This window comes from Rhinatrema bivittatum, chromosome 1 (assembly GCF_901001135.1).
Source record: "Rhinatrema bivittatum chromosome 1, aRhiBiv1.1, whole genome shotgun sequence".
NCBI lineage: Eukaryota > Metazoa > Chordata > Amphibia > Gymnophiona > Rhinatrematidae > Rhinatrema > Rhinatrema bivittatum.
In genome coordinates, this window is record NC_042615.1 from 36,440,512 (window position 1) to 36,468,304 (window position 27,793).

The 27,793-nt window shown below is 46.3% G+C and overlaps 1 protein-coding gene across 1 annotated transcript in view; it reads right to left on the bottom strand.

Moving 5' to 3' along the window:
- Nucleotides 1-27,793, bottom strand: part of LOC115087848 (malate synthase-like) — an 87,670-nt gene that overhangs the window by 51,465 nt on the left and 8,412 nt on the right. The window contains exons 3-8 of the mRNA XM_029595534.1: nucleotides 16,516-16,734; nucleotides 15,816-15,906; nucleotides 15,623-15,699; nucleotides 13,453-13,563; nucleotides 4,959-5,018; nucleotides 1,682-1,838 (exon numbers count right to left, since the gene is read on the bottom strand). Of these exons, the coding sequence (XP_029451394.1) occupies nucleotides 1,682-1,838; nucleotides 4,959-5,018; nucleotides 13,453-13,563; nucleotides 15,623-15,699; nucleotides 15,816-15,906; nucleotides 16,516-16,734 (715 nt within the window). The remainder of the gene's footprint in view (nucleotides 1-1,681; nucleotides 1,839-4,958; nucleotides 5,019-13,452; nucleotides 13,564-15,622; nucleotides 15,700-15,815; nucleotides 15,907-16,515; nucleotides 16,735-27,793) is intronic.

Here is a 27,793-nt window from a genome sequence, read left to right on the forward strand (position 1 = left end):
TAGTCCTTTTCCCCATCACTTTTAAATCTAACATGAAATTAAGTCCCCTAGAGCAATAATTAAAGAAAAGATAACTTAATTTAAAAAAATGAATATCTAATGCATGCTTCAACTTAAGGAAAAAAGAAATGGCATTATCAAAAATTTGTACTCTTGAAGCAGACTTCTGTTTGAGTTGAAACACACATAAGGCAATAATTTTCATATAATTACACCTGGTAGTCTGTTTGATATTTCAGTATAAAAGGTAGGGCTGTAAATCCATATTGCTTGAGACATTCGCAGCCCTGTTTTCTCTAACAAAATTGCCACTGTAGCGGGGAAGGGATCACCAGCATGTGCATGTTGCTACTGCCCCAAAGAAGCAGTAAACAATAAAATAAAAACAAAAAAAGTTAGGACAAAGAGTTTAGAGGATGGGGAAGAGAGGGGAAGGGGAAGGGAGGTTAGGTAGTGGGGTAGGGAAGTTCCCTTCCAGTCCTCTCCTTAACTGGAGAGGACTGGGAGGGACCTGGGAAAAGGGACCAATGCGTCGCCGCACATAAATTAAAAATTTACCCCCCCGCGAATGAGTCCCGGGCCGCGCGCGGATGTTAAAATCCGCCACGCAAGTGTGCGCACCCCTCGTATTTTATAACATGTGCGCATCACACATGGACGCACATGAGTAAATTTAAAAATCTACCCCAATGCTTGCTACTTAGAGTTGTTACCCTAAAGTTACTGCCCCTAAGATTTATATCACCTAAAGTTTAACTGCTTCAGAAGTCTGGCTAAATCGAAATCTTTAGCAGGGTATGTCACTGTGTGCCAGGACTCTCCACAATGTTGTGTGCTCCCAGTACTTCCTGTTGTCTCCTGTGATCTTCTTGGTTTAGACTTCTGTACTAATGATTTTGCATGCAATCATCATAGGAGTTTAGCTTGTCACCACCTGGTGTCTAATATTAGGCTTTTTTCATTGGTTAGCCAGTTCATAGCCATCTGAATTATTGGCCTTCCAGATATTTCATGATCTTTATGATAATCAGAGGGACACACTCAATGTCAGCAAGTTGTTACCAATTGGCTAGAGTTCATTTAAAATCTGATTGGATAGCAAGGCTGTCCATGTCAGACCTTAATTGTAATCATAGTCTGTGTAGCAAAATGTCTATAGTATTTTCTTGAGTTTTATATCTGTAGTTACTTGTTTGGACATTTTCTAGTGCTGTGCTAAAATCATGTATAGTCTCAGATCTCTCTGTCTACTTCACGCTAGCATATCATACCCTGCTACAATATAATTTGTGATATCTGGAATATTAAACTCAGATTCATCTTACTGACCCATTTTATCCCTCTTCTTCAGTTTCCTGCCTTTGTTTCTAACTTTTGAGCTAGGAGAACGTGGCTGTAGGTGTTTGTGGCCCTATCTCACAGAGAACATCTAAAGGCAGAAGTTTAATTGTCTGTCTCTATGAAATGGGTTTAGTTTTTGTTTAAATTTAGAAAGGAAAAATAAAATATAATAGAAATAAAAGTATATACTGTATCTTGCGAAGGGTCCTTGCAGGTATACTTTACAGGATCAGCCTGTTGTTAGAAGTAAGGTCCATCTTGTACTTATTTAAAACTAGTAGGACACTTATTAACTCCAGCATCCATAGAGCTATCAGTTTATAGCTGGTGCTTTTCTCACCAAATTTGTTGACGAAGGAGGCTGAGTAGTCCCATATCCCGCAATTTAATCCAGCAGAATGATCTCTCAGCTCATAGAGGATTTCCTCCATCTCGAAGGAAGCCAGAATGTTCTCTATTAGCACAGTGGCTTTGATGGTGCCAGCTGGCAAACTCAGCTACAGAACAGGAAAAAGAAATAAAGACAAGCAGTTAAAATGGGGGAAATGAATTTCCAATAGGATCATAAGACTTCCAAATCAAAAGGACACCTAAATAAAGCATCCCACTATTAAGCAGTAACCACAAACATATGTAAGTTGAGCACTTTTCTCAAATCCTAAATTTCAGCCCCACCACTACCGCCAAAGAAACAACAGCACAAATGAGTAACATTGGAGGAGAGGCACTGTAGTGGTTAGCACTTTGAAATACAAGTCAAAACACCTCCCGGAACTCAAAGTCAAATTCTTTCTATCACCGACTCTGTGTGAGAGCAGAAGTGGGTCGCTTTATCTCTTCAGACATAATTGGCTAACAATCAGAGCATTACTGCTTCTCCTCTTTCCATTTCTTGAAGTTTGTTATATTGTACATCCCTGCAGATTCCTTGGGTACAGCTGACTTTCAAGAAACATAGTGCTGACAATGATCTGGTCTTTTGCCTAATCTTAAATAATACCAGCCCACATTACTAGTCTACTTCATCTAGCACACAACTGGCTTGACAAGTCAAATTAGGGTTTCCCACAATTTGACCTGCTATTCCTTAACTATTCACCTCCCAGGTGATGTGTGTTCATGTCCACAAGGAAAGAGGAAGAAAAATCTGATCCATTATTCTGAGTCTCAAAGAACATCAGGGTAAACTTTTTAAAGTGTAGAAGACAACTATATGAAGGATAATATTGAAAAGCAGAGTCTTTAAGAAGTCTGTAAAGATATCAGTCGCCTCCACTTATTTGCCTGGCTCACAGCAGAAATTCTTTATGATAAAGCCCACAGCTGGTATTATACTACTATCCGAGGTTGTCCTAGATCATGTTTATTCAATTGCCCTTGGCTTTTTCCATGACTAGGAGGACACACTGCATTTGGAACTGATGCTCCCAAATGGCCTCCTAGCAGAGACAGATTCCCTGATGCCTCCTACCCTCCCCACAGAGGCGCACAGAAATTGAGGAAGGTGCTGGCATATGAGGAACCCCTTTTCAGATCTCCAAATCTCCAAACACAGTCATGGTAAGCAGGCTGAGGCTTTTGCTGCAGATCTGCAAGGCCGACTTCTTTTCTTACCTGTTCTCTCGATTGGCTGCACTAGTCTAGCATCATCGGGGCAGCAGATGCTGCTGCAGTCTGCCTCCCCTCCCCCAACCCTGGAACATTTTTTTGAGTCGGCAGCCTCAAAGGGGTACATATACAAAAATAACAAATAGATGAGGAGGGGTGCAGGGAGCTTATCTGTCTAAGCAGCCAACCTTCATGGTAGCTCTCAAAAGCCCACTACCGCCACTCCCTCCCCCTTCTTTTAAAATTCACCCCACAGTTTTTAAAATCAAAAAGGCATGCATGTAAGTCATGAACCTACCCAGACTCCACTCCCCCGGGAACTTATCCAAACCTTTTTTAAACCCAGCTATGCTAACTGCCTTAACCACTTCCTCTGGCAAGGAATTCCAGAGCTTTATTGTGCATTGACTGAAAAAGAATTTTCTCTAATTTGTTTTAAATGAGCTACTTCCTAACTTCATGGAGTGCCCCCCCCAGTCCTTCTATTATCTGAAAGAGAAAATAACCAATTTACATTTACCTATTCAAGTCCTTTCCATAGACCTCTATCAAAGCCCCCCCCCCCCCCCTCAGCTGTCTCTTTTGCAAGCTGAACACTGTTGAGCTGAGCACAGTAATCCCCTGGCTGATAAGGAACAAGACTGAGGAGATAAGGAGTTCTCCAGTGCAGGGCTTTAAAAGTCAAACATCCTGTCTTAAACTGAACTCTGAGAGATATTGGAAGCCAGTGCAAATCTCGCAATAGCAGAGTGACATGATCGTATTTTCTTTTGACAAAAATTAATTTGGCAGCTGTGTTCTGGACAGTTTGCCATCTTCTTATTTAAGCAGATGTTAAGCCATGAAACAAGGCATTACAGTAGCCAAGTCGTGCTAAAATAAGATGCTGTTTAAGAATGGTTTAAGGGAGCGAATGAATTGGAGAAAAAAGTAAGAGCACTGCAATAGATGAGAGATATGTTCTGAACAGGTTAAGTAATGAATGAATACTGATACCCAGAGTAGTGATAACATTTCTACCTTGGATTAGGTTTACCAGCCATAATAAGGGAAGGATGATTGGGGGTCATTGCCTCTCCCTAAGAGGATGGATGCAGGGGGATCTTTCTGCTCCCCTGGTGGATTATGCCCAAGGTGAGTGGAGTATGTTGGAAAGAGGAATTTCTGCTAGAGTTCAGGAAGATTGTTGAATTTTGGACATTTTGGACCAGTTTCCTGCGAGAAGGGCAAACCCCTGGTATCTTGAAGGGCTGAGTTCCAGAGGTTTTCCTACCTTTGCGCCCTGATAACAGCAGGGGAGAAGACCTGGGGATTTATTGCTGCTTTGAAGAGATGTTTGTTTTTTTTTGTTAGAGACTGTTGGAGTTACTTACTTTGAAGTTTTTCCTTGCATGAAGGGGTTTCGTTATCTTACCCTTGCTCCATGCTAGTGGTTTCACAGGATCACCCTTTGCTTCAGGGGGGAGGCATTTTTAAGTTGGACACTGGTTCATTTGGGAGAGGAACAACTTGGAGTTGTACCATGGATAAATTTTTGGTGATGATTTTCCTGTTGCTATTTTTAATTTTTGCTATACAAGCCGGGATCTTACTTTTCAAGCTTTAAGTAACATTTTTATTTGAACCCCCATCCTCTGCAATCTAAGTGGAAGACTCTCCCCGTTGTGAATACCATTGACCACTGACGAGAAGGAGTGGGGTGAATGTGACCTTTGATGACCGTATGTACGACTGCAGCAGGGGCCCTGGAGGGGGAACCTGCCCCCACCAGGTGAACCCCGGCATCTCCAGGGGCTCTTCTGAGTGTGTCTGAGAGAGAAAAAGAGGTCCGGGATGTAGATTTGCTGCCTGAAGAACTTTGTCACTCCCTAAATTTGATACACCCACAAAGGGGGGGGGGGGGGGGGAGGGTGTTATACTAGTATTTTTTTCCCCACCTAATGTCTATTGTGGGCAATAGCAATTAATATTTATTGTGTATACATTTGTTATTGTACTGAATGCCTTACCTTTTCCTCAGTCCAGACAAATATCTGATTCCAGAGTCTGGCCTCCAAAAAGCTTTCAACCTGGAGCAGATGGAGACCGCATATTAAATAGTTTACAGCATGAAGTAGATTTTAAGCCAGAACATTAATCATACTGTGAAATAACCAGTATCTTTAACTCTACTGCTACGCAATTGGTAGAAAACTAATGAGTGGAAAATTGCAACTTGTGAGCAAAATTTGGCACATTTTATTACATTGGCCTCGTAGGCTCTTAAGTTCAGCTGAAACTAGGAGCCTAAGAATTTTCAAAGGAGTTAAGCATGTAAATATATCTACTATTATAGCAATTTTCAAAAGCCTTTTACCCACGTTAAGTGCAGTTAACATGGATAAAACCTATGGACAATTCAATGGCTTGCATTGTAACAATTTTCAAAAGCCCACTTACACAGGCAAAGTGCATTTACACGTGTAAAACTCAGTTTTAAGCATGTATATGCTTTTTCAAAATCAGGCCCATAGATTCCTATGTAGCGCCTTCTTACTATTCAGGTCAAATATTCAAAGCCAGCCATTTTTACAGATAGCTCACAGGTTATCTGTCTAAATGGGTAGTTTTGAATATTTCATTATAGTTGGTTAAGTAATGAGCTGCAAGGTTAAAAAAATAAAATAAAAAAGCTTGCAGGCCTAGTGACTTATTACAAACCCCGTTGCTGCTGCCCCCAAGCTCCAAATAATCACCTGCGGGGCCAAGCCTGCAACCTCCCCCCCCCCCCCCACAAACCCTTCCTTCGCCATTATAGAAAAAAATGTTTTAGTCTCCTGCGTCTCCAGCACCCCCCAGGCCCCACCTGCCAACTCCTGGGTCAATCAATTTCTTTTCAAAAAGTTGCATTCAGTCTAAAAAAAAAAAAAGCGTTATTCATCCAACTATCTGACTTAGGGCCTCATTTTCTAAAGTATTGCAGGCCTGCGATACTTTAGGGAATGAGGGGCAGGAGGCCGAAACGGGGGGCGGGCCTGCGCTAGCTGGCAGCGATCGCACCATTGTGGTGCGATTGCTGCCGGTTTCGCACCCAATAGCACCATCATAGGAGGTGTAGCTATTGGGCGCGAACACGGACACGAAAAGGGCCTTACCTTTTCGTCATCTGCGGCGTCTTCGTGGAGTCGGCCCCGGTGACGCCCCGACTCCTCCTCTTCCGGGGTTGACTCCGCCCCCATTTTGGTATCTCACGCGAAAAGGGACATTTCGCGTGCGAAACGTCCCTTATCGCGTGCGATGAGTGTAGAAAATAAGGCTCTTAGCCAGGTAAGTAGTTTTTAAAAACTTATCCAGACAAGTGCAATATGTATTTGTGCAGATTTTATTTACGTGCGTGCATGTATTGCACGATGCATTTACGCATTGTTTTATAACCTGTGTATATCATACATGCGCAAGTTATAAAATACAGGAGTAGACTTTTGCACATTCATATACACGTGTATATGGGCACTTGTGTACTTGTTTCAAAGCTTTCCTCTCTATATCTCTAAGATAACTCAGCAGTCAGTCTAGAATGTGGGTCTAGACTTGGGGCTTCAGTTCCACATGGCCAGATGTATGGGTCTCTGAGATAGCTTGGGGACCAGCAATACAAAGACTAGGTGGTAGATTTTCAAATGCTACTTAACCGGATAAATCGGTCTTATCCAGCTAAGTGGCTGCCGCTGAATATCCAGCTATGTTCAGTGCCCACCACTTAGCCAAATAAGTATTTATCCAGGTAAGTAGAAAGTCCAGATATCTTGTGGGGGTGGGGGGGGGGGGGGAAGGCAGATCTAGGTGAGGTAACTTATCCGGTTACCTCTACATTGGTTACAAACATCTACATTGGTTACCCGTAGCATCTAGAATTGCCTTCAAAGCCCTCACCCTAATACACAAATCTCTTCACAACCAGAACATGCACTGGTACAAAGAACACTTCTCATTTCACAACAGCAATAGACCTACTAGAAAACAATATCTAGCTACACTACACACCCCCTCACCTAAGCTTACTAAACTCCGCACCACAAACGAAAGGGCCCTATCCCTAGCAGGCCCGCTTCTTTGGAATAAGCTACCCACCTCCCTCCGCCAAGAAACTTGCCCAAAAATATTCAGGCAAAACCTGAAGACCTGGTTCTTCAAACACTCTTACACCTAATATTCACACATTCACTCTCACCCCCCCCCCTGAAGACCTGGTCCTTCAAACCTGGTTCTTCAAACACTCCCACACCTATTATTTACACAACCACTCTTACCCCCCCCCTCCAACTCCTAACCTCTCCCCTTCCCTCTCCCCCCACCTAACTTCCACCTCCTTTCTACCCCCTCTCTCTACTTAAAACTTTCTCATCTCCCCTTCCTCCCATAAAGTGAATTTTATCAGGACAACATATTGTATATAAAAATTTGTTCCCAATCACGTGTATATATACCTCCTTTAATTGTGGATACAGCTATTCTTTGTTTGTGGGGGGTGGGGGCGGGGGGGGAGTTCAAGCGTTATACGTGATCCGATGGGAAGGGTTATTTGTAAGGTGAGTTGTGCGGGGAGGAGGGGGAATTTGGGAAGTAAGATTAAGGGAGGTAGGGGTTGGGGGATGGGATGGGGGGTAGGGGCAGTGGTGGGGATCTGGGTTATTTGGTTCTGGGTTTGGGTGGTAGGGGGGTGGGGAATTTTTGATGTCCTATATCCACGAGTGGGAGGCCATGAATGGCAAGGGAGCTGGTTTCAGCTGGGACGGCCAGCTCCTACATTAAAAATGTTGATTACAGGCTTTGGTATGTTTTTCATCCTGGATCATGGTTAACTTTGGACCAGGAATCGTTTCCTGGAATGTCTGCGGCATACATTCTCCAATCAAGAGGTATAAAATCCTACAAGCGCTGAGGCGTAAGTCTGCCGATCTTGCGTTTTTACAGGAGACACATTTAACTGATGGGGAGCATGCTAAACTGCGGCAGGGGTGGGTGGGAGAAGTGCATTTTGCATCAGCAGGCTCCCGGTCTGCGGGGGTGGCCATTCTGATTAAGAAAAATGTCCCTATTCAGATCTCCAATGTGATTAAAGACCCTAATGGGCGGTATCTGATCCTAGAGGCGGTTTTTCATCAACTCCCCACGGTGTTCTGTTGTGTTTACGCCCCTAATTCGCAACAATCTGTGTTCTATCATAATTTGCGAGCAGTGCTGCTTCCCTATGTAGATAAAAATTTAGTGGTGGGGGGAGACTTCAATGCCTTGGGTGACGCAGCTTGGGATAGGACTTCTTCGGGAACACAAACGGGCACCTCTAGCAAAGATCTTCAGAAATTGGCCAATGTGTTGCACTTGGTTGATTCATGGAGGACACTCCACCCCCTAGAGAAGGAGTTCTCACATTGCGCGTGCGCACGACACCAAATCCCGCCTAGATTATTTTTTTGTAAGTACCACGTATTTTTCTAGGGTGGCAGCCGCGGAGATCGGAGATGTATTGATCTCAGATCATGCTCCGATTTGGTTGGAGCTGAGGGCTAGTCCAGGCAGTCCCCAGGAGCGACGCTGGTGGTATCCCTATTTTTTGGCGGATGACACTGCTTTTCAGACATTTCTACAAGGCAGATGGGCAGACTATGCCGATTTCAACGCGCAACACGTGGGTGATCCAGTCTTATTCTGGAACACTGCCAAAACAGTATTGAGAGGAGATATTATTTCTTATGTGGCTCACTGGCGGAAGTCTCTGGATAAGCGAATAGTCTTGCTCTCGGCCCAACTCCAGAAGGCTAAGAGAGCTTGGCTGGCTGCACCCTCGGCGCAGCGGCATGACCTGTTTTCTTCTTTACAAACAGCCATTAATTCGTTGCTGCATCAGAGGGCCACTAAGAGTATACTTTACTATCGCTTCAAACTGTATCAGTATGGGAATAAGTCTGGAAGAATGTTGGCTAATCTGGTAAAGTCGGCGGGGAAGTCGAGACATATCCCTGCATTAAGGTCACCAGGGGGGCAGATAGTTAATAATACTCCCGACATTCTTAGTACTTTCCAGGATTATTTTGCCACGCTCTATAACTCTGGTAATTGGGACAAGGATAAGTGGGGAGACTTTTTATCCAAGCTGGATCTTCCTTCGATTACCTTGGCCCAACAAAGGTGGCTCAATGAACCTATTCAACAGAGTGAGGTCAGAACAGCTATTCACAAGGCCAAGAAATTAAAAGCGCCAGGGCCTGATGGATTTAGTGCGGAGTTCTATGCTTGTTTGGTCGAACCGCTTGCCACTCTACTTCCGGGGGTGTTTTCCAGGTTGATTGAGAGCGGCTCGTTTCCCGTACATGGTAACTTAGCTTATGTGACCCTTATTCCCAAACCCGGGAAAGATGGGTTGGACCCGGCAGGATATCGTCCCATTTCCCTATTAAATGTTGATCATAAACTGCTTGCTAAAATCCTGGCGGACCGCTTGGGAACGTTACTGCCCCTGCTAATTCGGCCCAATCAGGTGGGGTTTGTTAAACGGCGGCATGCTATGAGCAATATTCGATGGGTGGCGGCAGCCATGGCCTTGTGTCGGCGGACGGACCTCCCCTTTTTAGTGGTCAGCCTGGACGCTGAAAAAGCCTTTGATAGGGTCGAGTGGGGGGTTTTGTTCCAGGTTTTGGAAGATATGGGCTTTCAGGGGTACTTCCTGCAGGCCCTTCATTTGCTCTACACCACCCCTCAAGCGCAGATAACAGTGAATGGGGCATTGTCAGCCCCTTTCCCCATAATGCGTGGTACTCGGCAGGGGTGTCCATTGTCCCCTCTTTTGTTTTTACTAATGTTGGAACCCCTCCTTTTAGCGCTGCAGGCCACACCTACCATCCGAGGAGTGCAGTTCTATTTTCATCGGCACAAGGAGATTTATAAATATGCAGCCTTTGCGGATGATATTTTGGTTTTTCTTACCTCTCCGGAGCGCTCACTTCCAGTTCTTTTGGACCTATTTCACGAATTTGGGGAGTTCTCCGGGTTGCATATTAACTGGAATAAGTCCGAGGCCTTGGGCTTTCCTGATACGTTGATAGAGAACTGGGCTGGGGTATTTCCCCTACATTCGGCTGGGGCTTCGTTCAGATATCTAGGGATTCTTATGTCCACCGATTCGTACAAATTTTACTCCCTGAATATTGATCGTTTGTTTAGTGTGACGCGCGAGAAATTGGCCCTGTGGCATGATCTCCCGCTTTCTCTGGGGGGACGTATTAATTTGTTTAAATTGATTATTCTGCCCAAATGGCTATATGTACTTCAGAATTTTCCCTTTTTGATTACCCGGAAAGACTTGGGGACTTTTGATAAGCTGCTGCGCATCTTTTTGTGGAAGGGCGGGAAAGCCCAAATTCAATTGAAATGGCTGAAGTTGAAGTGGGGATCGGGGGGGATGGGTGTCCCTGATTTACTTAGATATGTAGTGGCCGCGAACCTTCGCGTCGTCCGCGACTGGATTGTGGGGACATCCGCCTCCATAGTTTTATTAGCGGACCAAACTTTGGTGGCGCCCCTGGATTTGCATTATGTGCTTATGTGCCCGAAAAGACAGCTGGCGGGGACAGTGGGGCAGGACCCGCTTATAGCTCCCTTGCGTTATGCCTGGCAAGTGGTAACTAAGCAGTTGCGTATCCCGGCATACTGTGCCCTTTTGGCACCTATTGTAGGCAATCCTGACTTCCTCCCGGGGACGCAAAGTAAAGGGTTCGAACACTGGGCAGGGGCTGGCGTTACGTTATTGGGCCACATACTGGAGGAGACGGGGGAACCCCTTTCTTTTGTGGACTTTCAGGAACGATATGGGCTTGCGAACAAGCATTTCTTTGGGTTTCTGCAGCTCCGGCATTATTGGAGGGCGATCCCGGCCACATACAAATCCTTGCAGCATTTTCACACTGTTGACCAGTTCTTTCAGTTGAGCCAACCTCATGGACCCTCTATGTCTTGTTACTATCAGGCCCTACTCCGAAGTTTAGAGGGTGATGCTTTCCCAATGGCGGTGGGGAGATGGAATCGGGAAGGTGGGTTGCAGGTTCCTCTAGGAGTATTCAAATCTAGTATGCGCACCCTGACCAGAATCACGAGTAATATGTACTACAGAGAAATGCAGCTGAAGTTGCTGTACAGGGCGTATATTACCCCGCAGATTGCTCACCATGCAGGTTTAGTGCCCACAGCGGCCTGCCCTAGATGTCAGTGTGCTCAAGGAACATTTACACACGTATTTTGGGCATGTCCGGTGATTCAGTTATTTTGGGGGAAGCTGGTGGGGTATTTAGGGCGATTGCTGGGAGTCAATTTGGCTCCTTCACCTTACATGGTATTGTTTGATTGCATTCCCTGTCCACCTATTAGAAGCCAGGGTCGGCGGTGGTTTCTACGGAAGGCGTTTACTGTGGGGAAAAAGATGATCTTATTAACCTGGAAAGAGACAACGGGACCTTCTTATTGGACTTGGCGCTCCCACCTTCATCGCTTGCTGCAGATGGAATCCCTGACGTCTAAAGCCTCTCCCTGGAAACATGAGTCATTTCTTCAGACCTGGCATGACTACATACAAGCTTTACCGCATCGAGCGCGCAGCCTGGTCTTGAATTGTTGACCGGACATTGAGACTGTGAGCTAACCTACTCGTGGACTCCTAGCTACGCACTGACGCGTATGGGGTACTGAGGGATTTGGGGGGGGGGGGGGTTTCCTGCAATTGAAGTTCTTACTCGGATTGGGGGGACCTAGAAGGGTAATGTGTCACTCCCTTTTCCTTTTTGGTTCATAACTTGAGAATTGTCGGACTAGTTTAGCTGATGGGGGGGTGGGGGGAATGGAAGGGTGTGGGAGAAAATTATAAATGTTCTTGAGTATTTCATCCTTCCTTGTGGGATCAGGGGGTGCGCTGTTGGCATACCCCGGTCCTCTGTAACGTATGTTCGATTTTCTTAATAAAAATTGTTTCACATAATTGTGGATGCCCTCCTATATATCAGAATCTCCCCCGCCCCCCCCCCCCCCCCCCCGTTTAGATAACCACATTCACGTATCCCACTTTGCTAATTTCTACTTGTATAATCTAATCTGTTATTTGTATGTTCTTAATGTTCCTTATGTAATTATGCAATAATTGTAAAGCCTGTTGCTAAGTTCTGTTCTATGTAAACCGACGAGATGTTCCCAACGTTCGTCGGTATATAAAAGTTATTAAATAAATAAATCTTAAGCAGATAAAGGCCTATATTCAGCTTATCCGGTTAATAGCAGGTCTAAAGTTACCCAGATATAACGTATCCAGCTAACTAGAACGTATCTGGTTATATTGAGCAGCATAGCTGTGCTGCTCAATATCCCTTATGAGTTATCCGGATAACTTAGATAACCAGATATCTTTGAATGTTGGGCCCCACACTGTATATATATCTTTGAGATAACTCAGGAGCCAGTCTAGTTTGGGTGTCTCAGAGATAGAGTAGCTTGGGCACCAACAGTACATGGACTATAGATAGATAGATTATATAGATAGATAGACAGATGGAATAACTCAGGAGTCAGACTGGGGTGTAGACTAGAAATATCAAGCTGCTATTTGACTTGTCTCCCTTTGTATGTTATCGCTCTAATAACCTCACCTCAGGCAGGTAATAAATCCAAATAAATAAAATAAATTAATAAAGAGTTCTAAGTCTGGGCTTCTCGGAGATACAGCAGCTTGTGGACCAACAATACAGAGTAGGTAGGTCTCTATGATAACTGAGGATCCAGCAGTGCAGGGTCTACATTTGAGTGTCTCAGAGATAGGCTGAGGACCAGCAGCGCAGAGGCTAATTTTGGATGTCTTTTAGAGAGTTCAAGGGCTAGGTATGAATGTCTCTGAGATAATCCAAGGACCAGCAATAAAGAGGCTGAATTTCAGCATCTCCAAGATAGCTCAGGGGTCAGGTTTAGGCATCTCCAAGAAAAATCAAGGACCAGCACCAGAGGGACTCAGTTTGGACTTCTCTGAGGACTTAGGCACCAGCAGTGCAGGGGCTGGGTTCAAGTTCGCACACCAATAGCAAAGCAGTTAGTTTTGGGGTGTCTGAAATAGCCTGGGGAGTGAAAGTATAAGTCCTAAGTTTGGATTTGTTTTATTGCATGAGTTTGTATGGAAAGGATGTAGTAGATTTAAGCATTTGTCACACGTAGGGTATGCTTGTCTATTCTAAAAATGTTTTTTTTAATTGGTATCCTGCTAGTGTTAAGTAATTGCATCTTTTTACGAGATCTGCATCTTTAAGCGGTTCTGTTGATATATCTACATTCTCATAAATGCGCTCGATAGATTGGAAGAGACTGCAAGTTTCCTTTAAGTGATCTGCTTGGCATACATCTACTCTCTAACAGCTGCTCCTTTCCTTCCAGTCCCTGAACGCAGCACTGATGAGCAATGTTGTGCACCGGGCAGCAGATTTACCAGTCAGTTATTACCTTTGAAAGATAAAAGAAAGGACCGCTTTCGTTTTCGTACAGAGCTTTCCCAGTGTGGAATACCAGCAATCCATAATCGAAGAGGGGCCCCGGGATCTCCCTTCCATTCACCTGTCAGGGATTCAAAGAAGAAGCTTAATGACAGATCCCGTAGCGAATCTCATGGACTGGCAGGCTGGAGACAGACAGCACCCCACCCAGAGGTGGTACGGGGCTGCAGGACAGGACTGCAGCTGGTCTTCTGCCTAACCAACCCCGCTTTCTCACAGGTCGAGCCCTTGGGGTTCTGGGGGCTGGTAACACTTGTCTTCTGTGGAACATCAGGGCACAAGCTGGGAGCTGAGGTCAGGTATAGGCTGGATGAGGCACGGCAGACTGGACAAGGCAAGGCAGGTTAGAAGCTGAGGGCAGGCACAGTTTGAGACCTGGATACAGGGACTGCCTGGGCTGGATCTGAGGCAAAGGAGAAGAGTAAGGCCTGGGGAACAGACAAGGAACTGGACTGGGCGGGACAAGGACAGGAATGTACTAGACTGTAAAGACATGGCTGTTCTGCCGAGCCTTCCCCGCCACTAGCCCAACAGCTTGACTTAGAATTGTTCCATCACTTATGTAAATAAACAAACGCTAAATCACACTTACAAGTTATCATGAGGTCAGCTCCTTGCCTCCCTCCCATACTCTATTGTATATATTACTTTATCTTCGTTCTCCCTCTCTTTTTTCCTACTCCCAGTTAAGGCATCCTTGTTATAATGTAACTTTATGCTCCTTTTAAATTGTCTCTTGTTGATTGGTTGGTTATAGTTACTGCTTAGTTCGATGTAAACCGAGTTGATTTGATTTGTATCAAGAAAGTCGGTATATAAAAGCCTTTAATAAACAAACAAACAAACAAACAAATAAATAAATAAATAAATAGACAAGGCCAGGACTAGACTAGACAGGTATCAGGGAACAAGAAAACCCAACAGGACATAAGTCTGGGCAAGGCAATCCTAGTAGGCCCGGAGGTCGTAACGTAAGACAGAAAAGCCCAAGAGAGTTCAGAGCAAGGCAGGGAGGCCTGAGAGGCCGCAGAAACACGTCAAAAAGGCCTGGAAGGGCCCGGAGCAAGGCAAGAGACCAAGAGAGGCCACAGAGCAAGATGAGAGGCTAAGAGAGGCCACAAGGCAAGGCAGGAGGCCTGGGTGGGCCACAAGACAGAAGGCCTGGATAGGCCAGAAGGCAAAGCAGTAGGCCCTGAAGTCACAAGGCTAGGCAAGGCAGGAAGCCCAAAGGCCACAAGGCTAGGCAAGGCAGAACAGCAGGTCAGAGAGCTGAGGTGACTCAATGAAGTGGCGCTGAGGCACTGGCGGGTTGGGTTAAGTAGGGCTGAGACTTGGGTGCAGTGTAATCAGCAAGGTGGTAACAGGCAAGGTAGTGAGCAAGGCTCGCTGAGGACTCCTGGTGGAGGGAAGACTGCACAGCAGGCAAAACCATTACAACTTTGTCATGTTCATTTTGGAAGTAGATGCTGTTTGAAGAGGCTCAATGTCATATGAATTCATTGTGTTCTTAGGTGTCAGGACAGATATACTCTCAGGACAGGTGGCACTTTAGAAATCATAAAATGAGTACTATTTATTTGTATTTTTGTTACAGCAGATTTAATATTCCCACTATTGCAAGGATCCAAAATGTTTCATGTTCCTAGAGGTGGTGGGGGGAGGGGGTGGGGCGGTAGGGCACTAACCCCCACATATTATATTTATTTATTTATTTATTTTTTGTTTTTTTTTAATATACCGATCTTCTTGCATTGGATGCAAATCAAACCGGTTTACAGTAAAACAATTCATCTTGCCAAATAGCATTACATGGAACAAAGAACATGGAACAATATAATAGTGCTTGCGAGCATTACATAGAATACTAGTAACAAATTAAACAATTTAAACCTTTAGAAACCATTGGTGACAATTCTTATAGCGAATTTGATTAAATGTGCCTTAAATGATAAAACGAAAAAAAGGGGAAAAGATTGACTGGGTTTATAGAGCCTTAACCTCAGCCAAATGGCCAAGAAGATGTCCTCAGCTCATGGATCAGATCTCATCTTTCATCTTAGCCAAAAGCCTTTTCTACCTGTTTATAATAATACAAATTAGTGCAATAAGAGAGGAAATACCATCATATTGTGCTCTACCATGTTCCAGGCTCTTGGTCTGAGCATAAGGATGGGCGCTTTTGATATATGAGGAGTATCTAGCACAAAAGACAAAGAAAATAATGCATCACTTGCAACATTGATTGAACTAATATGTACAAAACTTCTCTAGCCTGAATATTAAATATCTAAGCGTCCTTCCATTTGATATTACCTGGGATCTTGTTGTGAACAGCTTGGTAGACGTTGTAGATGCCCCTTATTTGATTAGAAAAAGTCGGACAATTTCCATCATCAAAATCCACCTGCACACATTGGAACGAACAGAACTGAGAGAGCGAGTTGGAGAATTGAAGCAAACAGTGAGCCACCGAGGCAGGTGAGAAGCCCCAGCATGCTGGGGCATGCACTCAAAGCATGAGTTTTCCCTGTGGACTGCACAATTTCAAAGCAAGATCACGAGAGCTATGGCTACCTTGTGCCTCTACAACCTCTGCAGGGAGTCGCTATCTAATCCAGATCACCATCGCAATACAGTAATGCGGCCAGAGGAAAGAACTGCTTTAGGGATATTGCTCTTTTTTCCTGAAAGGTTTGACCAGCGCATTCAAAGTAAGAAATTCACAGGTTGTTGTAACTGTAATTATGAATTTTTATGAATCCAGTCCCACACTTTGTCTGAATGATGTCACTGAGCAATGCCATCAAGTTAAACCACATTGGCATGGAATAGACTTTCTGCAGTAGATAATTAGCATTGAACTGTTTTTGTTTTTTTAATTAAAGCGCTGTTTTTGATTTGCTCTAGTGGCTTGGTGTCAGCACTGTGCATTGCTCCACATGAGCTCCAGGTTCGAGCCTCCTGTCCAGAGAAGCAGCGGGATTTCATCTTACACTATACGGCGCATTGCTACCTGTATGCCCTGGGCTGCAGACCTCAGAGCGCGGAGGAAACGCTCTGTCTGGGCCGGCGCCGTGTCCCCTATGTCCACGTGTCTGTTCTGCAGTCGGTGCGGGACCGGCTGCACTTTCCAGCTCTCGTCCCTGCGAATGTGGGCCGTGTTGGGCGAATAGCCGGGATAACCATTAGTCAGGTCTAGCCGGACTTTTCGAGCAGTGCGCTTCCAGAGGATCTGCAAACAAATTAAAACAAGCAGCTTGTGTTCGGCCTTTCACATTGATTTCCTAAATTACCATTTTCATGACAACTGAGAAAAATAAAAAAGTCAAAGCAGAAGGGCGAGGTAAAAAAATTGTCTATGTTAGAAAAACGTTGACATTAATTATAACAGAACTGCACCTTCAAGCTGTTTAGTCTCACTATACTCATGCAGATTGACATTTTTGTCTGCTTACAGTTTCTCCCTTGTTAACATCCCATTTTATTGCTAAAGTGCTGTCCATGTGCTTTAGTTTTATCTTTTGACCAGACTCTTAAGCAGTACCGATCACTACTGTGGTTCAAGACTCTGAATGCCAGCAGTGGCCATGGGGCTGACAAACCAAATCAAGTACAATAATGAGCATCACATCCATGACATTTTAGGACCTTGGGAGCGCCCCCTCATTAGAGACACTAACACCATTTGGGATCCTGCCAGGTACTTGTGACCTGGATTGGCCTCTGTTGGAAACAGGATGCTGGGCTTGATGGACCCTTGGTCTGACCCAGTATGGCAGGTCTTATGTTCTTATGTTCATTGTGGCTTATACTGTATATGGCAAAGTGTACAACAAATGTTTGCCAACACTTGGCATGTGTTAACCTTTCGTTTATAAATACATTTTTGCTGTATCAATAAATGTGGTTTTCAGTAGGAAAGTCAACATGTATGATGGGGTATTTTTCTTTTCCAAAGAGAAGTGCAGGAAGATGTGTAACAACACAAGGGCCTGTCGATAAAACTTTATAGTACTAATATAAATAACACAGCCTGATGGAAAATATCAATGTAGCAAACATATCCAATCCAACTGTATATTAGGCAAATATTACTAAATTGTAAAAATAAAAACCTGGTGAACCATCATAGTGATTGGCGTGGAAGCGAGCCCTTTGTGCTGCGGAATAGTTGATGCAACCTCATAGGCGAACCTACGAGGCCTACACCAGCAGTGGACAAAGCCCTATAATGGTACAGTATGGAGCTTCACCTACACCAGACGCCTCCCCTGCAGGTTGAGCCCTTGGGTTCTGGCGACCGGCAGGACTTGGCCGTGTTTCTAGGGTGGAGGAGAGAGAGAAAGTCCAAGGGTACGCCAGGGTCAGGACAGGCAGCCAGCTGGAGATACAGAGACAGGCCAAGAGTTGGGGCAGGCAGCGGGCAAACATGGTCAGGTCCAAGCAAGGGTCAGGTCTAGGCAGCTGGCAAATGTATTCAGGTCCAAAGCAAGGGTCAGGTCCATGCAGCAGCCAAATGTGATCAGATCCAAGCAAGAGGTCAATACAAGGAGATCAGGCTGAATTGGATGAAGACAAATGAAATTACTGGACAAGACAAGGAGAAGGGGACGAGGCTGAACAAAGCAAGGCACAGGAACGCAGGGCAATCAGGATCACAGGAGCAACATGCACCTCTAGCTAAGGCCTGTTTAAGTAGGGAAAGCCAGTGATGTCATCAGAATGTGCCGCCGGGTTTTTTCCCGTCGTGGACCCTTTAAGAGGCCGTCAATTGTGTTACGGTTCTGGCTGCGAGCGCCGCAACCAGACCCTTACCTCCGTGTTCCTGGACCTGTTCCCGCTTCTGTTGGCCTAGTTCGCGGCCTGTTCGGCGGCGTCCCCGCGAGGGCCGCGCCACCGGGAAGCCTCCCATGGACGTCCTGCCTTTAGGTGTGCGCGCCACTTGGGCGCTTTTCTAGGCCGTTTCCCGCCAGTGGGGACTCCGCCCAGTTCCTGACATCAGAGACCGCGGTCTTGATAAGCCGGCCGCGGACACTCAGTCTTCGCCTTGCAATGGGCTTACCATCCGGTTCCCTGTTGCTCCGTGCCCCGGAGTGAGCTACCTTTGGAACTCGCTTCGTTCCTGCTTGCCTGCTACAGCACCTGCTTGGTTCCTGCTTGCCTGCCTCAGTTCCTGCCTGGTTCCAGTACCCGAGCCTTGCTACAGTTCTTGCCTGGTTCCAGTACCCGAGTCTTGCTACAGTTCCTGCCTGGTTCCAGTACCCGAGTCTTGCTACAGTTCCTGCCTGGTTCCAGTATCCGAGTCTTGCTACAGTTCCTGTCTACTGTTCTAGTCTGGTTCCAGTTCTCAGTCCTGCTCATCAGCCTGCCCGTTCCAGTCTCAAGATCATCAACTCGCCTAAGTCCCAGCAGCCGGGCTCCTCCCGGGGGGGCTTTGGCTTCCAAGGGTGAAGAACACCTCTACGTCCTGCCTGAACATCTGCCTCCCGGCCTGCGGTGCACCAGAGACATTGAATACCTTTCCCAGTCTCTTGCAGGTCGGCCCAAGGGTCCACTAAATTGAGATTCCATAACAGATTAGGCGTGTGTACACCTAGGAGAAGCCAGCCTAAGAGCAGTGTGGCAACTTTCTTGGTTGCTCATGGTGGTGGTCAGTGTCGGGTGGTGGGTAGGACACACAGTGGAGCTGGCAGCATCAGGCATGAGTGATGCCGGTCGCTGGTGGATCCTGTGACCGGCGAATGCAAGAGTACTCCTCTCCAAAACCCCTTCCCCAGACCTCCTGGCTTGGCTTTCTGTGTAACCGTTGGTGGAAGTTCCAATATAACTGGGGGGCTTGGAGGTTTGAAGCAGGTTCCCAAGAGTTCACTTCAGGACCAAAATTTTTCCAAGGGATGAGGTACTGGATTTGGTTCCTAACCTTTCGGGAGTCCAGGATTTCCTCAACCTCATACTGGGTGTCCTCCTCTGCTGTGACTTTGGTGGATTTGAGGGGGTGGTCTGGACGGTCAAGATAAGATTGCTGATTTCAGCAGGGAAGACACAGGTAAATTTGTAGGCTACTGGCCCCACTTGCCGCACAATGGGAAATGGCCCCACAAATCTTGGGGCAAATTCAGTGAAGGCACAGATTTTTGTTACTCAGCCAAACCAGGTTCCCAGTTTGGATTGACGGTGCCAGGCACCATTTCTTGTCCTCCTGCCTTTTAGAACATTTTGCCACTTGTTCCAGGAGATGGTGGGTTCTCTGCCAGAGATTCTGGAGTTCGAACCCCATTAAGCTGTCTGTAGGACAGGCGACGGAGACCGGGACAGGCTTAGGTGAATGAGGATGATGGCCGAATACTACATAGAAAGGTGAGGAAACGGTCAAGCTGCTCACGTGATAACTGTGGCATAACTCCGCCCACAGGAGTAAGGATGCCCAGTTGTCCTGGCATTGATTTATATATGCTCTTAGGAAAGCCCTGAGACTCTGATTCTTGCATTCAGTTTGCCCATTGCTCTGGAGGTGATAAGCTGAAGTAAATTCCAAGATAATGCCAAACTTCTTACACAGGCTTGTCCAGAAGTGGGCTATAAACTGTACTGTCCAATCCAAGAGAATGTGGAGAGGGAGGCCATACAACAGAAAGATATGGTGGATGAAAAGATTGGCAGTTAGGCACCGAAGAAAGCCCAGGGAGAGGCATCAAATGGGCCATCTCAGAAAAGCGATCCAACACCACCACCCAAAAAGTGGGGTTGCCAATTGAGAGGAGAAGGTCAGTGACAAAGTCAGTGGCCAAGTGGGTCCAGGGTTTCTTGGGGGCTGGCAGCAGCTGTAACATCCCCCAAGGTCAAACTCGAGAACTCTTATTCATAGCACATGTAGGGCAGGACTCTATATATCTTTTCACATCAGTCTTCATGTGAGGTCACCAGTACTGACGGAAAATTAACTCCAGGGTTCAGGTCATGCCTGGATGCCCCGCCAAACGAGAGTCTTGAGCCCAGTGAAAGACTTTCTGATGTAACCGCTGAGGAACGACAGTCTTACCAGGAGACACTATTACTGCGGCAGCAACCACAATTCTTGCAGGATTGATGATATGATGTAAAGGCTCTAGGGAACTTTCAGGGTCAACGGAACGTGAAAGGACATCTGCCTGTCAGTTTTTTCCACTGGTTGATATCGCAGTTCGAAGTTAAACTGGTTGAAGAATAAGGACCAGCGGGCTTGCCTCAGGTTCAGTTGTTGTGCTTGTATCAGGTATTTCAGATATTTGTGGTCTATGTAAATAGTCACAGTGTGTCTGGCCTCTTCTAACAGATGTTACCATTCTTCTAATGCTAGCTTTACTGCTAGCAGCACGCGATCTCTAACAGTGTATTTCTCTCTGTGAGAGTATATTTTTTAGAGAAGTAAGAGCAGGTCACGAGCATTCCATGGTTGTTGTGTTGTAAGAGGACAGCCCCTATCCCAAGGGTAGAAGCATCTACCTCCAGTATGAATGCCTTAGAAGGATCTGGATTGTGCAGGCAAGTATCATGGGTGAATTTCTCCTTGAGATGCTGAAATGCCTGAATGGTGTTGTTTGTCTAGTTCATGGAATCTGACCCCTTCTTCATAAGAGTGGTGAGCGATGTGGCCAACATAGAATAACCATGAATGAATTGCTGTTAAAAGTTTGCAAACCCAAGGAAGCGCTGTAAGGCTTTGAGGTCCACGGGCTGGGGCCATACTAGGATGGCTTCAGTTTCTTCAGATCCATGCGTAGGCCTTGTCGTGAAATGTTGTACCTGAGGAATGGAAGCTCCTGCTGTTCAAAAGTACATTTTTCTAATTTGCAGATAGGTGATGCTCGCGGAGCCTCTGGAGAACTTGCTTCACATGACCTTGGTGTTCTTGCAGGGACTTTGAAAACATTAAGATATTGTCCAGATATACCACCACATGGGAGTATAGCAGGTCCCGTAAAATCTCATTAACCATAAACTGAAAGATGGCAGGGCATTGCATAATCCACAAGGCATCTCCAGATATTCATAGTGTCCATCTGGTATTAAAAGTGGTCTTCCATTCATCTCCCTCACGGATCCTAATCAGATTGTATGCCCCTCAGAGACAGTCAAAAATTTTGGTGATCAGCAGGAGAGGATATCGGTTCTTCTTGGTATTAGTGTTAAGCCCACGAAAGTCAATGCAAAGGCATAGGGAACTAACCATTTTCCCCAAGACAAAAAAGTTGGCCCCGCAGGTGATTAAGAAGGGCGAATAAACTCTGTCCAGATTTTCTTTGATATATTTGGACATAGCCTTGGTTTCAGGCACTGAGAGAAGGTAGACTCTACCCCTGGAAGGTATTTTTCCTGGAACCAAGTCTATAGGGCAGTCATAGGAGCAATGTGGTGACAGGACCTCTGCTTGCTGTTTGCTAAAGACATCAGCATACTGCGGTTTCAGGCCTGGTAGCTCTGGGGTGAGTGTCCAAGTGAGTGCATGACAGGGAATACCTTGGCAAAACATTTTTCATGGCAGCAGGGGCTCCATCTGGCGACCTACAGAAAACCCCAGTCAATATGGAGATGATGTAGCATAAACCAAAGTAGGCCCATGATGACTGCATTCACCGTTTTGGGCAGCACATTGAGACTGATCTGTTTTCCATGTAGGTGGTCTGCATAGCCCTGGTAACAAGTCCAGGAAGAGGTTCTCCATAGACGGATAAGATTGTAAGTGCAGAGTCTAATGGAATGGTCGGAATCCCATAGTGAAGCAGCACCAAGGACTCGTGAATGAAGCTGCCTCCTGTGCTGGTTTCTAGGAAGACCTGAGTGTCCAAATAGGTGTCCCCAAATGAGAGACGTACAGGTGCTAGAATTTGTGGAGAGGTACATAGTTGACCTAGGATGGCCGGTCCTAGAGTTTCCCAGCTTGGTAGGGTAGTGATTAGTGAAGTGCCCTAATGCGGCACAATATAGGCACAGGTTGAGATTACGGCACCTCTGCAGACAGCTTAAGATGATCAACTTGCATTGCTTCCACTGGTGCCGGTTCTGGCTTTGGAAGTGCGTGAGAAGCCATTGATCGCTGGAAACCTGGGGTGAGGTGAATAGGGTGATGAGCCGAGCCTTTCTCATACACCCTTTCTTGGAACTTCAGGTCCAGATGTATGGCTGTGCTGATTAAGCCCTCCAACGTATCAGCAAATCCCGGGCATCCAGCTCATACTTAATGTGCTCCGAGAGCCCTTGCCTGAAGATTGCGATTAAACTATTATTGCTCCACTGGGGTTCAGAGGCTAGGGTGTGGAAGTGTAACACGTACTCCCCCACGGACTAGGAGCTCAGTCTGATTTGCAGAAGTTCAGACACCATGGAAGTCAAGCACCAAGGCTTATCGAAATCAGATGGAATTCACGCAGGAAGCAATTCAAATCCCTTAGGAGTGGGTCATCTCTCTCCCAAAGGGGTGAAGCCCTTGCCAGGGAAGAACCACTCAACAAAGACAGAATGTAAGTCACTTTGACCCAATTAGATGATAACAAGGGTGCCTGAAATTCAAACTGCACCTGGCATTCATTCAAGAAACCTTTAACTATTGACCCAATGTTATGGATGTTTGGTCTCACCAACAATGCTCACCTTCCTTTACCACACCCACATTTAACATTTATCGTTAAGGCGGGTATTGTCGCCAAACACATAATTGTCAGTCATTGGATCTCTGCGGATCCTCCAAGCCTTCTGCACTGGCATAGGAAGCTTTTACAGATAGCCACATTTGAGCATATGACTGCACAAACATTAAATGCCCAGAAACGAAAGGATACCTTGGAAATCTGGTCTGCTTATCTGCAGCACCAACCTAAGGAAGTAGTCCAACACATTGGTAGCCTGCGAGCCCATATTTCCTAAACTTGAGTGATCGGTGGGTTTGTAGTGGAAGGCACAACTTACCATATCTTACCATACTTCTATCTAACTTCATGTATTTGCATTTATTTATACACTCTGGGTGTTGGCTGTACGGGATATATGACGAGAGAATACATGCTGTTGTATGTTGTAATTGTAGACTACAGGGACGTCTTTGGGGGGGGGGGGGATGGGGGGGGAAGGGAACGGAAAAAAAGGGGAGAAGATTCAAATGGTACACAAGACTATCTGACTGACCTCCATATCTAGTGTATCTATCGCATCCGCAATTATTGTATTTTATTTTAATTTTATTATTGCATTGTATCTTTCCTTGATTTTGCATGTTACTCATACGACTGGTTTCTGTTCACTGGTTGCCCTATGGAGCCAAAATGATGTACATGGATGTGTTACCATGATAAATGTTACATGTTGTTTACCTTTGAATTTTCTGTAAAATTCAATAAAAATATGTAAAAAAAAAAGAAACCTTTAACTGGATCTCCATCATACCTTGGAAGTGAAGGCAAGTGAAGTGTGGAGATAGGCCGTACCGGAGGTGCCAGAGCAAGAACAGGAATTGTGAATGGACAGCCATGCCCTGAAAATAATCAGCCATAACATTCAATTCGTCTTGCTGCTATTTTAACTGGTTGGCTAACCCGGCAATGGTGGAGGACTGGGAAGAGTCTACTGAACTCATGACCTCACCAAACTGTAATGATTGGCGTGGAAGTGAGCCCTTTCTGCTGTGGCGTAATTGACGCAGCCTCATAGGCAAACCTATGATGCCTACATCAGCAGATGGCGAACACATACTGTAGCAGGACAGTCTGGAACGTCATCTGTACCAGCCGCCTTTCCCCACAGGTTGAGCCCTTGGGTTCTGGCAGCTGGCAAGACTTAGGCGGGTCCCTAGGGTGGAGGAGAGAGCAAGAGTTCAAAGGCATGCCAAGGTCAGGACAGGCAGCAAGCTGGAGATACTGTTACAGGCCAAGGATTGGAGCAGGAAGCAGGTAAACGAGGTCAGATCCAAGCAGGAGGTCAGGTCCAAAGCAAAGGTCAGATCCAGGCAGCAGGCAAACATAGTCAGGTTCAAGCAAGAGGTCAGTACCAGGAGATCAGGCCAAAATGGACAAAGACACATAAAGGTACTGGTTGAGTCAAGGAGAAGGGGATGAGGCTGAACAAGACAGGCCAGACAAAACATGCTAGAAAAGACAGGCTGGATAAGGCAAAGCTGGAGAAGTCAAGGCACAGGAATGCGGGGCAATCAGGAATGCAGGAGCAACACACACTACTAGTAGTAGGAGACCTGCTGCTGATGAATTGTAGGACTGTTCTGGGCCCGCTTAAATAGGGAGAGCCAGTGATGTCATCAGAGGGCACCACATGGGCTTGTCCTACCACAGGCCCTTTAAGATGCTGTAGATCAGGCATATGCATGCCTAGGGGAAACCAGCCTGAGAGCAGTGTGGCAGCATTCTCGACCACTCATGGAGGTGGTCAGTGTTGGGCAGTGGAGCCAGAGGCATCGGGGGTGAATGATGCAGGTCGCAGGCAGTTTCTACAATTGGTGAACGTAACATCATCATAAATAGTCAAAATCAGCTTGCTGCTTGAAACATTGATGGCTGACGTTTTAGCGTCCTGAATACAATTGTAAATTCACATCAAGTTCATTGTTCCCCTATATAACCCCAATTTTCAGCCCCTATCTCACATATCTATGCACATATTGCCTGCTTATATTCCGTCTCATATATTACCTTATTTTATTATTGTACAGTTAACCTTAGTTCTAAATATATAGAGAAAGAATATTACATTCTTTGGGTACTGCCATGAGCAGTACTGCCATGAGCCATGAGCATGTACTCATGTACTGCCATGAGCCATGTACTGCCATGAGCTGCCATGTACTGCCATGAGCCATGAGCCATGTACTGCCATGAGCAGCCCTGCTGCCATGAACAAGCATTCCCTTAACTTACTTAGTCTTCCACAGCTCCCATAGACTGTTTTCAAACTGTTGACGTCCAGAACCTATGCTCATGTTTTTACTCATCAATAAGAAATTTCTCCCTCCTCCCCCCTCCACGAACAACCTTCCTTCCCCCTCCCCCCCCATTAGCAAACCTCCCTCCCCATGTGCTAGTCTCGCTCTAATAGTGCATACTGCTACTGTTCCTAGTTATGTTATATTATCCAAGTTGTTCACTCCCTTGTTCATTGTAAGACATATGTTGTCATTGTTTTCTACTTGTTATAATGTAAACCGGAGTGATAAGTAATTCTGTTACCTGAACTTCGGTATAAAAAAAAGTTATAAATAAATAAATAAATACTTTGCAGTAGTGTAAAGGGTGTGTGTTCCTTAGTTCTCTTGCCTCAGAGAGTCCAGTAACAGATTCTCCTGGTGGTATTCAAATGAGGGCCCGCGGTAAAAAGAGGTGCTAGGGACACTAGCGCGTCTCTAGCGCCTCTTTTTTGACAGGAGCGAGTTTGACAGCTGACGCTCAATTTTACCAGCGTCGGTTCTCAAACCCGCTGACAGCCACGGGTTCGGAAACCGGACGCCGGCAAAATTGAGCATCCGGTTTTCAACCCGTGAGCTGATTTAAAATTTTTAAAATTTTTAATTATTTTCTACTTTTGGGACCTCCAACTTAATATCGCCATGATATTAAGTTGGAGGATATACAGAAAAGCAGTTTTTACTGTTTTTCTGTACACTTTCCCGGTGCCGGCAGAAATTAACGCTTACCTTTGGGTAGGCGCTAATTTCTGAAAGTAAATTGTGCAGCTTGGCTGCACATTTTACTTATTGAATCGCGCGGGAATAACTAATAGGGCCATTAACATGCATTTGCATGTTGTGGGCGCTATTAGTTTCGGGGGGGTTGGATGCGCATTTTCAACGCGCTATTACCCCTTACTGAATAAGGGGTAAAGCTAGCGGGTCGAAAACGCGCGTCCAAACACGGGTTAACAGTGTGCTCTGCCGGAGCGCACTGTACTGTATCGGCCTGAGAGTGCTTGGTTTTAGAAAGTGAACAGACCTGCCTGATGCACATTGCTACTAAACCTGTCACATTGCTGACCAGCTCGCTGTCATTGTCCGTCCTAGTGCTAACAAACACATCCCGCCCCGTCCTGTCCCTCCCCCCAAGCTACCCCTGATTTATCTCTGAGGCACAGGGGACAAGAGCACAAGCAGCGCTCTGTCGGCTCGATCCAGTAAGGCCGCGGTAAAAACAGTGAGGTAGTGTCAGGCGCACCCTTCCTCCCCGCACGCACAGTTCTCTTCACTAACTCCCCGATACTCTCCTCTAATCGCATGCAAATGCATGCCGCGGCTGTGAAGCGTTAGGGAAGGGTTATGCCCGCGCAACCCATTTTACTGTATAGGCGCTGTAACAGCGCCTATACAGTAACCTGGGTGCGCTGGTACCTGTCATTTCAAATGACATTTGAAATGACAGGCACCAGGAAGTGTAAAAAAGTTTAAAAAGTGTAAAAAACAAAAAACCTGTGTGTTATATAAAAAAAAAAAACAATTTTAAATACCTGTCGGAGGGCCGTGGGTCCAGGCGGCCGGTGGGCGGCGGGCAGCCATCAGCGGCATCCGGTAGTCCCTTCTCCCTTCCTCCCTCCCTCCCCTGCCTGGATGAGCGCCAAAATCGCACGGGCGGGTCGGCAGCGGGGGGGGGGGGGGGGCGGCAGCAGGATCCGGGGGCGGCGGGTAGGCAGCAGCGGGGTCCGGGGGTGGCAGCGAGATCCGGGGAGCCAGCAGCGGCAGCGTGTTCGATCGAGCAGGCAGGTAGGTGGCAAAGTAAAGATGGCCGCCTGCACGGGAAAATCGTGCAATTGGCCGCTGAAGACGTGACGTCACACCCCGTGACGCCAAACGTCGTGACGTCACGTCTTCAGCGGCCAATTGCACGATTTTCCCGTGCAGGCGGCCATCTTTACTTTGCCACCTACCTGCCTGCTCGATCGAACATGCTGCCGCTGCTGGCTCCCCGGATCTCGCTGCCACCCCCGGACCCCGCTGCCGCTACCCCCCCGGACCCCGCTGCTGCCTACCCGCCGCTCCCGGATCCTGCTGCCGCCCCCCCCCCCCCCCCCCCCCGCTGCTGACCCGCCCGTGCGATTTTGGCGCTCATCCAGGCAGGGGAGGGAGGGAGGAAGGGAGAAGGGACTACCGGATGCCGCTGATGGCTGCCCGCCGCCCACCGGCCGCCTGGACCCACGGCCCTCCGACAGGTATTTAAAATTGTTTTATTTTTTTATATAACACACAGGTTTTTTGTTTTTTACACTTTTTATACTTACCGTAGCAGGCCCGAGCCTTGCTACTTTTTCGTTTGTTTTTTTTTGCCCTG